This window comes from Oxyura jamaicensis, chromosome 3 (genome assembly GCF_011077185.1).
Source record: "Oxyura jamaicensis isolate SHBP4307 breed ruddy duck chromosome 3, BPBGC_Ojam_1.0, whole genome shotgun sequence".
In the NCBI taxonomy this organism is placed as follows: Eukaryota; Metazoa; Chordata; class Aves; order Anseriformes; family Anatidae; genus Oxyura; species Oxyura jamaicensis.
In genome coordinates, this window is record NC_048895.1 from 101,545,698 (window position 1) to 101,556,886 (window position 11,189).

Consider the following 11,189-nt stretch of genomic DNA (forward strand, 5'->3'; position numbering starts at 1 on the left):
ACCAGTCACTCTTCTATCTCCCACTGGCAGTGGCTGCAGGGAGTAGCACATTTTAGTTGTTGCCATGCATAAAGGCTCTGCAGGTTAGAAAGCCACTGAAGGGAAATAAATGTTTTTCCACTGATTCCTCTGTGTTTTGTCCACTATTTGAAGAGACATCCTACAGTTTTTCATAGTGGTACAAGACAACAAGACATGGTGATGACCCTAACCCATGAACTATATGATTCATTAGGACAGTGTTAGAGATGAAGAGAGAAGCTTTGGAACAAGAGCATGTCTCAAAAACCTCATGTTTCTTGATCTGGAGGGGAATCCAAGATCCTCAAGAAAGCAGAGACACACAGTCTCAAGGTTTTTTGAAACACTTTTTAGTACTTAAAGTGGGGTTATAAAAGCTATGGAGATTGACTTTGTGCATGGGCAGATAGTGATAGAACAAGAGGTAGTGGTTTTAAACTAAAAGAGGAGAGATTTAGATTAGATGTTAGGAGGAAATTCTTCACTCAGAGGGTGGTGATGCTCCATCCCTGGAGGTGTTCAAAGCCAGGGTGGATGAGGCTTTGAGCAACCTGATCTAATGGAAGGTGTCCCTGCCATGGCAGGGGATTGAAACTGGGTGATCTTTAAGGTCACTTACAACTGAAGCTATTCTATGATATGAATAAAAAAGTAGGCATAACTTCTCAGCACATTTCTTAGAAATTCTTCTCTAAACTGACATGGCTGCACATGTTGTTAATTCTCCACTCTCTCCTACAGTTCAGTTTTTAAAATGGAAGAAGATGATGCTCCAATCAAGCGCTGTCCAAAGTGTAAAGTTTACATTGAACGGGATGAAGGCTGTGCCCAAATGATGTGTAAGAACTGCAAGCATGCCTTTTGCTGGTACTGTCTGGAATCTCTCGATGTGAGTAAATCCATTACACTCGTTTTCAGAAGCTTAGAAGTTCATGGTTTTGCTGTCCAGCTGTCTCATCAAGTAATACTAGCTCATTAGTATAACTTGCTGGACTGGGACCCACCAGAACAGATTCTGGTAGTTTGATAGGATTTGTATATTTCATTTTATTTGGCATGTGTGATCTTAGCATTTTTGCCTATGAGAGCCAGAAAATAATTAGGATAAAGTAAAATGTTGTGAAAACGTTCTCTTTTCAGTATTTTCATAGCGTCTATCACGGTGTTTTATTTTGCCCTCTTTTTTTTTTTTTTTAATAACACACTTAGTACTGACTTTTCAATGTTTCTCTTCTTGAAGGAGTTACAGGATGAGTATAGCAATGTTCTCAGTTCCGTGGAAGCTTATGAGACAAACACTAGATTTGATGCATCACCATGCAGGGGGCTAACAGTCAAATTTTTTACTACTCATTGTTTCTGTGGGATGAGAAACAGATCTTATGTATCAAAAAAAATGCAATGTTTTCCTAACACCCAAAATTTGTCAGTCTATAAGCCACAATTGTCATGTGTTTATGACTTCTTAAATCAGCTTGTTACTGTGCTCAAGGATCAGAGTATATACAATATATAACATCTGTTTCCATGTCATCTGTTTTATTTTCTAGCATTGTTAACAATAGCAAAGGAAATGTTTTAGGTTTCCCAAAGCTACTCAGAATATTCAAATCCTGTGGTTGCCCCATTTGAATGCTTTACCAACAATCCTAAAGTTACAGTCTTCTCACATGCTCAGCTAAAAGGGAGTGTTCCCTTGGTACATGGCCTGCTATCTTGGCTGGTTTTTGTTTTTGGTTTTTTTTTTTTGGAGGATGGCAGGACAGACTGGGGAATGATTTCTCAAAAATCTGTATGAGCCTTACTTTTATGTTTCAACTAAAAAAAATGAACAAAGTTTGGAAAGCATGTGATAGAAATATTCTCCTTGCTCTCTCTGTGTGTGTAGTATATGCTGTGGGCAGCTTATCTTCTTGGATCCTCTTGCTCACCTTCATGCTACCATTTAAATATTCATGTTCAGAGCCTTTGAGAGAAGAGATTCCTTATAGACACATAACACTTCTTAAACTTGTTTGTGAAGACACTTAACTGTAAACAAAGCACTTTGGAAAGGGTGGATCTGGCCAAATCCACTTCACCAAGCTTTTGTCTTCCTGGTTGTAAGTTTTTTACTTCTCTTTATTGTCTACCTTTCCATTTGATATTTTGTAGGATGACTTTCTCCTCATACATTACGACAAAGGACCTTGTCGAAATAAGCTGGGACACTCCAGGGCATCTGTTATCTGGCACAGAACACAGGTAAAGCTCAGATCTCTAAAAGCTCTGTGTGAGTCTACAGAGAAACAATACTGTGATAATGGCTGCCTTTGCCTTACTCATTTTAACAATGATTAAAGTTTTGTGCTGAATGGTAGTTAAAGTCCACAGCAGGTTTGAAGAGGACCGTAGCTTGGACAAAAAGTTTTGGAGTGAGAAGATTCACTCATGTGGGTCTGGACAAACAGGTAAAATGAAGTGAAATTAGAAGGATCATAGCCCTCTTCCCCTGCATACACCCCTGGATGTGCCTCTGCTGTGGGCTGGGTGTTGCTTGGCTTAGGCAATGGTATGGTAGAAAGTGTATGGGTACGTAAGCTTTCTTTATGTACCTGTAATAGGAGGGGATTCATATGATATTTGGAATCTGTTCTTGGCCACAGTAGTTGGTACAAATGGGTTTGATAGACAGAATACATGATGCATCGTTGTTGAGATAGAAAGTGATAATTCTCTTCCAACAAGGGTGTAATTCTGCTAAACCTACTAAAGCCAATTCAACATTACATTCATTTTCTTAAGTTAAATTTTTGCATATTTATGCAAGGCAAGTTGAGATTAACCTTTGGTTTGTTGTTTGTGGATTAAAAACGTATGTATAACAAGATTCTATATAATATTTATATATTATTTATATTTGTTTGGGCCAGAAGGAATGGCTTGGTGCTGCATAGAGCTGCAACTTACTCAGAAACAACTAAACCAAGTGGAAAATGAGTAACACTCAGCAAGTAACCTACTGTTAAAACAAACAACAAAAAGACCACAAAACAAACAAACAAAAAAAGTAAAGTGAAACCTAGTTAAGTCTTTAGTGCCATTTTGAGGCTGAAATTGAAGGTGTAAATAGGCATTTTATAAGTGTTAGCAGTTGCCAGTCCAGTCCACTGAATTGGTATCTTCCAGCTTTGCTTTGCCTCACCTGTTGTTCACTTTTTGTCTGGGCTGCAAAGAGGTAGGCAAGAACATAATGTCTCCAAAGAGCAGTATGGGGACAGTTACAGCTCACAGTTTGTAAAGGAGATGAGAATTCAGCTTCATTTTATGTCTATGGCAAATGAATGCAGAGATTAGTAAGTGGAAGTTGCATCAGATTGTCAGCACCTCCAAAAGAAGAATGAATAATGAAACGTGCATGCCACTGAAGCTGGAAAGTAAATTGCTCTTGGCAAGAGATAAAGTTGTTAGGGCAAGGAAGTTTGACCTCTTTATCCCTAGACAGCCAAAATCCCAAAGAAAAATCTGGCGTAATTGAGGCAGTCTGAAGGCAAGAGCTCCCCGCTTCGCTGTGACCGCTGTCCCACAGCGCCATCTCCTGCAGCCAGCGCTTCATGTCAGCCGCCCGCTTCGGAAATCCTTGGCTAGTGGAATTGCAAAAGAATACGTGGTAATCACAAAGAGAAATGGTCCGTGGCAAACAAAAGTACTCGTAAATCATTCCTTCTATTCCAAGGCAAATTACACATTTGCCAGCTAGTTGAAGTGGCATATCTAGCACTGGCTAGAAGAATTCTTAATGAATGCTGTGCTCTAATTTCATTTTGCCTTCTGTTGTGAGGTCTTGCTGGCAGATTAGCATTCCGCTCCTGCATCCAGTATTCAAAATTATTCACAGACACTTTTATGTGAATAAATCTAAGTTATTTTTTCAAATAATTTACAGATGTATTATTACGATATTACTATTGCAGCTGCCTATGGCAAACAGGAAAACTTTAGTCAATGACCCTCAACTTGAATTTTTGTGAACAATTTTCCAAATTAAACCCTGTAGAAACTAACAGTTTGGCCTACTGACAGGATGGGTAGATCTGAGGTCCTCTGCCCCTTCTGGAAGGAGGGTGATCAACAAATGTAGGTGAAAAAACAAATGCTTTTAGATAGAGTTAGGTCATATCTCCTTAAACAGCAGGATTAGCTCAAGTCTGAATAAAATAAATAATAATAAATTGCTATATGCAAAGTTTTCCTTTAGTCTATAGTTTTTGTAATCTCTGGCTAAGATTCCCAAGCTTCTGTTTTTGTTGGTGGGAAGAAGATTGTGGGAGTCTTCCTGGGTTCTCCGTGAACAATGCCAGAACATGGGCAGCTGCTTTTTGGAGCTTTCTCCAGCAAAAAGGAAAGCACCTGAAGTGGAATTCTGTCTTGTAGTCTTGATCCTGATATTTAATATTCAGGTTTGATTAAGAAAAAAGTACCTAGTGAACTGTTTCATTAGTTGTTCCAGATACAACAAAACTCAAGACGGCAATAGCCATCCGTCTCATGTTGAATGATGGAACTGAGTTGTACAGCACAGTTCTGATTAGAGCAGTGAAACAGGAACATTTCCTCACTGATCCTACTCATTCTTGCTGAGTTTGGCAGTTGACTGTAGCATATGCACAGGGGGGTCCTGGCTCTGGTGAGGCCAGTGGCAGTTGCTGAGATCCTTTTGAAGGACACTGATGATGTGCTGATGTCAGCAGGATATAGGTGTTTTTGCTAACAGTTCTATTCCTTTCTCTTTCAGGTGGTAGGAATTTTTGCAGGATTTGGTCTTCTGCTTTTGGTGGCCTCCCCTTTCCTTCTACTTGCTACACCATTTGTTCTGTGCTGCAAGTGCAAATGTAATAAAGGAGATGATGACCCTCTACCTACCTAGACCGAGAGAAGACTAGACTCATCACAACGTGTTTTGATTTTATTATTGCTGTTGATGTTTCCCTCGTGCACTTACGTTGCTGTAGCCTTACTTGCCCCGTTCTGCTTTTCGTTGACTCACAGTCTTGGTTCCAGGAACTGTTGCATAGATGAAATGATAATAGACAAGGAGGGTAATAGAAGGCAAGTTTGGTGCTTCAGGGAGACCATGGACCCAGATAGCTATCTGAAATGAAAAAGTGATACTGCTAAAAGTAATACAAAAGGTTTCTCTAGCCCTGCTGGTGGACTGGGAACTGTACTGAATGACATCAGCAACACAAGATAAAAATGCACACAAATCTAAACTTTCTGCATATTTGTTTGCTTCAAAATTCAGTGTCTTATTCCTGTATATATTTAAGTTGCCTGTCATTTAAATCAGTTAGTCAGTTTTGTTTGACTTTACCATGTTTATTACTTATGTTTTTGTTAATGCCATCACAACATCTTTTTTAATGCATATTTTTCCAAGTATAACAAAGTCAATAAGGTGCATATAGGCCATCCTATGCCTTTCTTGAAATTTAAGGAGGGACAAAGGGACAAAGTTGGTCCTGTTGCCTTCCAGAAATTTTTTGAAGTCTTACTAGAAATCTGCTTGAAAGTACATTTTTAAAACAAACTGATGAATCTGTAAGGTTGAGTGGTGACACAAACCTGCTATCTAATCAAGGTTCTTTTAAAAATGCATTGATGGTATTGATTACCACTGGACCACTAGTTTCTCTGAATTGTTTTTTGCTGTTGTTTAGGGTTCTGCTACACTTACAGGGCTACATAACTTCTAATCCAGGTATCTTAATCTTTTTATATATATATATATATATATAACCCTATTTAAACCAAATGTGTAAATAGCTGTGCTATTGAAATATTTTGGAAGTTCAGATTAGCTTGCTTACATCTTTAGGGCACTTATTAAAAAATACAGCATTAATTTTACTATTTAGCAGATGCTTGGGTTATCAGTGAATCTTTCCTTCTAAGTATAAAACTACATCAAGATCATCATTGTAGTTAATAATAAAAAATGCCTGGAATATTTGTGGACGTTGTACTTAACATTTAAACTTCTTAGGCCATTTTCAGAGTTAATATATGGTGTATGCTGTTAATAACAATACTGTGATGAAACAATTTTTCATTTGACAAGTAATCACTGACTGATATGATAGTTTTGCAGAATTCAGTGCTGTGTTTCTCCAGGGTAGTAAAGTATGCTAGTCAACATAGAGTGTTAATCATTGTAGTTTCTCTTTAGTAATATTTTGTTGGAAATCATTTTGCTCTGATTTTAAAGCTGGCAGAAATTTGACTAATAACATCTCTCCACAAAAGATGAAGCACCTGAATCAATGTGTATGTCTGTGTGTAATACTGGAGGAAAACCTTCTGAATGGCATGGAGACAAAAGTTTGACTGCGTTTTATCATCATTTATTTCTGTGCTTTATCAGGGTACTGAGGCTGATGAATATATTGAAGCCAGGATAACTTTGCACTGAAAATGCATTAAGACCTTTAAATGCAACTGTTTCTGGCTGCTGTTACAGGCTGGGAATTTGTTTTCATATCTCAAGCATAAGGAAATTACTACTTTTTAAATTCTTTTATTTTACACTGTCCGTCTGTTAAATAAAAAGACTGTAGGGTATAATTCCAAAACAGGCCACTGTCTTTTTATGAAACTACACTTGAATTTCTTCTCCCTTTCTTCCAAGTTTAATGGTATCCAAATTCAAACTATATCTAAGCACAGATCTTAGCTGCAGGAGCTGAAGATCACCTGCAATGCACTTATTTGGCTTGATTTTAATGAGTTCAGCCATTATATTGTGAAGAAAAAGGATAGCGGGTTACCAGCAAGTCTGAACTCCTTGGGATGCGTTCAGATTGTTTATGGCAATGGTTCAAATCTGTACTTGTAATATTGACTTTTTGTTATCATAGTATTTTGAGTATGTCTTCGTTATTAAAAATTGCATAGCTGTTCCAAAATATCTGTAGGAAAGTCTGGGTAATGCATTTGATCATGGTTGCAAAGTATTGTGTAAGCCTGGGCTGCCCCACGTCCCAGCTTCCATCCATTGCAAAAGCAATGGAACAAATGTCCTTCTGTGAAGGACATCTTCCTGCAGGTAAGCTCATAAGACAGGGTGGGAAAGCTTGAGTTACGGTCTTTAATCCTTGGTCCTGTAATTCTATTTAAATGCAGAAAAAGAAATGGGCGAAGGGACATAAGATTTCCTAGGTTGTTAATGTTCTCTACTGGGAGCAGTAAGGAATTTACCTGTATGTGGCAGTGCCTCATGCCTAATGACCAGTTCTACTGGGATGATAGGAAACAGCTGAGGTGCAGCAGCCTGCTAGCAGTACCTGGAGTGTCCTGGTTTGAGGTTTGTTTTCTACTGTGCCTTTCTTAGAGACAGCCTCTCTGTGGCAATATAGCAAGGCTGAAGATTTCCACAGTATTGTGTGGCCAGTTAATAATCAATGTCAAAAATAATGCATTTCCAGATTTAAAAAAGGGAAAGACAAAAATGTGGACACTTACAGTTGTATACAATTGATGCTTGCAGTTAACATAATGTGTGTAATCAGAAAACTGTATTTCTGTTAGCATCTCTCTGTCTCTCATCTCAACATACTTGAATTGCTGGAGATTTTTATGATATAGCTTTTGATTCATCATATCCTGTCTATTGGGATAGACTATATGCCTACATATATTTACCAAATACCTAAAATTTTCAGGTATGCTAAATATCATTCCGTCTATGTTCTCGGGGATTTCTTTTAATGTTGTTTTGTTTCCAAAGTAGCATACTTCTGTCAGTAAAGCATTGAGTTTAGGGTGTTTTTATGTTACAGCTTCTGTTGACAGTGTGACATTTAATACCCTGAAGCTGAACTGTAAATACATTATTATAAACTCTGACATTTAAGCCCCCTGTCATGGAGAAGTGAATGTTTGTTTGCTTTTCAGCTGAAACTCTTGTTACAACAGCTTTGTCTTTTTAGATTTACACCTGAAAAATAAGATTTATTGCATGATTTCTGTTGCATTTTTATAGCTATATGCTATTATTTAGTTTGCAATGTCTTAAATGCTGTTTTTAATGTAGTTTGTGACAGTACATTATTTGCACGTTCTGTTGGGGTGAAATAGTGAGCATGGGTCTGGGTGTGGAGTCCAGACTCCAGAAACTTTGCATCTCCCAGACTTGCCATTAGTTGGGCTGAAATCAGTTCAGAGAGAGATCAGCAGCACAGCCCTCACCGACTTCAATGGCAGTAGCATTGGGTCTTCCCTACGTGACACTGGGCAGGTCACTTATCTCTTTTTCTCCCAGTTTAGTCATCCTTTAAATGGATGGACCAATGTTCACCTACCTCACAGGAGGGTTGTGACGACTAATTCATTGGCTTTGAGACTCTTCAAGATTCTCTGATGAAAGACTATTTAAATGCTTACAGTAGCTTGATGTTAATATTTCAATTTTATTCACATTGGCTTTCATTCTAAAAGCTCCTACTACTGACATTAGCATGCCAATAATTTGGGATGCTTTTCCCCCACATACCAAGCAGCATGATTTTTCCTCAAATACTCTGGCTTATGAATTAGGCAGAATCCTAAATAAGTACTGAATGGTACAACTCTCAGCTTACAATTGATGTCCTGACATGCAGGAAACACAATCAAAATTAGAGAAAAGCTCTTTTGTTTATGGACAAAATAAAAATATTCATGTATCAGAAAAAGATGAAGAGCTTTCAATTTAACATTGTTATGGGCAGAAAAATATAAATGAAGTTTTATGCATTTAATCTGTAGTCTTTTTACTGTAGAGGGATAAATATGTTTAATACAGGCAGTTTTCATCCCAGTAAGTTGCAGCATGCATAAAGCTTTGTGCAGGTTTATTTTTTAAAACCAAAATTCAGACATTTCACATATAATCTGCAGTCCTGAGAAAAACAGGTGGAATGTGTGGTGGTTGTTGATGACAGTAATATTAAGAACATCAAAAAAGCCTGCATCAGTGCTTAATTGCTAATGCACTTATACTAAGTAAGGCATGCTGTTTGTGTTTAGAGCCCTGTGGTCTTCATTATTGCTTTGATTTGTGTATCTCTTACAAGAATTCCAGGAACATTAGGTACAGGTACGTGGTACAAAACTGAACCTTTCTTGATCATTTTATCATGGATGTATTTTAAACATGCATAGGGTAAGCATGAAGGAGTCATGCGTATGTATAAATAATGTATTCGACCAGTGTAAAAATAGTTCTGTTGATGTATTGAAATGTAAGTACATTTTGTGCCACTAACACTGTGATGTATAAAAGAGCTGTTGAATGCCTTTTAATGTTGTGTTTTGTACTTTGAATCATATTGAAGAGTTTAATTTGTAATTTGAATAGATATTTTAAATGAATGTGTCTCTTGTGATTCTTCACTACACTCCCTGACAAAGAGTTTTTCTACAGCTTTCCTGTGGAACCCCTTTAGGTAGTTACTGGAAGGCCTCTATAACGTGCCTCTATAAAGTCTCCCCAGAGCCTTCTCTTCTCCAGGCTGAACAATCCAAACTCCCTCACCTCTTCATAAGAGAGGTGCTCTATCCCCTTAATCACCTTTGTGGCCCTCCTCTGGAGTCATTCTAATAAGTCCAAGTCCTTCTTGTTCTGGGGGCCCCAGAGCTGAAAGCAATACTCCAGGTGGAGTCTCACAAGAGGGGGAGAATCACCTACCTCCCTTGACCTGTTGGCCATGCTGCTTTTGACACAGCCCTGGATATGGTTGGCTTTCTGGATTGCAAGTGCGTATTGACTGCTCGTGTTGAACTTCTTCTCATCAACCAACCACCCTAGGGCCTTCTCATCAGGGCTGCTCTCAATCCATTCTCTGTCCAGCCTGTATTTGTGCTTAGGATTGTTCTGGCCCAGATGTTCTGGGCCAGACCACCTTGAACTTGGCCTTGAAGAACTTCAAGAGGTTCACACAGACCCACCTCTCAAGCCTGTCCAGGCTCCTCTGGATGCCATCCTTTCCTTCCAGCATGTCGATCACACCACACAGCTTGTTGTCACCGGCAAAGTTGTTGAGGATGTACTCTATCCCACTGTCCATGTCATTTACAAAGATGTTAAACAGCACTGGTCCCAATACTGACTCCTGGGGATCACCACTCGTTACTGTTCTCCACGTGGACTTGGAGCTATTGATAGAACTCTTCGAGTGCAACCACCCAGCCAATTCCTTACCCACCAAGTGGTCCATCCATCAGATCCATATTTTTCCAATTTAGAGACAAGGACATAATGGGGGACAGTGTCAAATGCTTTGCACAGATCCAGGTAGATGATATCAGTTGCTCTTCCCCTACCAACCAATGTTGTAACCCCATCATGGAAGGCCACCAGAGTTGTCAGGCACGATCTGCTCTTAGGGGGGCAATCACCAATCACCTCCCTATTTTCCATGTGCCTTAGCATAGTTTCTGGGAGGCTCTGCTCTGCAATCTTGTCAGGCACAGAGGTGAGACTGACTGGTCTGTAGCTCCCTGGGTCTTCCTTTTTTTCCTCTTTAAGAATGAGAGTTATGTTTCCCCTTTTCCACTCAGTGGGAACTTTACTGGACTGCCATGACTTCTCAAATATGATGGACAGTAGCTTAGCAACTAAATCTGCCAGTTCCCTTAAGACCAGCAGATCCGTTTCAGCAGGTCCCATGGACTTATGCACCTTTAGGTTCCTTAGGTGGTCTTGAACTTAATCTTCTCCTGCACTCTGCAGTTCATCATTCTTCCAGTCCCTGTCTTTGCCTTCTGGGAGGGACCCAGACCATGTGGCTGGAGCTCTTGTCAATGAACTGAGGCAAAATAGTCATTAACTACCTCAGCCTTCTCCATATCCCTGGGTGATCAGATCTCCCATTTCCTTCCAGAGAGGGACCAAAATTTCCCTAGATTTTCTGCTCTGAAGATCACTCTGAGCCACGGGTATGTTCTTGCACCACAGGTTTGGGACTGATGGAAGTGGCTTGTATTCCCCTCAGTTTGGTGGTGTTGAGGTAAAGCCTTTAAAGGCAAAGCCAAATCTCTTGAACAACAGAGCATACTTAACCCTGTAACAGTGGGAATTTGTTCTCGTGTTCTTGGTTCCATTGACAGGCACTTTGTGTTTCGCCTGAACTGCAGTTTAGGATGAAGTC

General features: G+C 39.3%; 1 protein-coding gene across 3 annotated transcripts in view; it reads left to right on the plus strand.

The window, feature by feature from the left end:
* Window positions 1–9,411, plus strand: part of RNF144A (ring finger protein 144A) — a 61,630-nt gene extending 52,219 nt beyond the window's left edge. For 2 of the 3 annotated variants that reach the window (XM_035320678.1, XM_035320681.1), the window contains 3 exons: window positions 763–910; window positions 2,176–2,265; window positions 4,796–9,411. In XM_035320678.1, the coding sequence (XP_035176569.1) occupies window positions 763–910; window positions 2,176–2,265; window positions 4,796–4,927 (370 nt within the window). In that variant the 3' untranslated portion in view covers window positions 4,928–9,411. Of the gene's footprint in view, window positions 1–762; window positions 990–1,048; window positions 1,152–2,175; window positions 2,266–4,795 lie in introns of those variants that run through there. The other variant, XM_035320679.1, reaches the window with a different exon arrangement.
* Window positions 9,412–11,189: the final 1,778 nt, after the last annotated feature.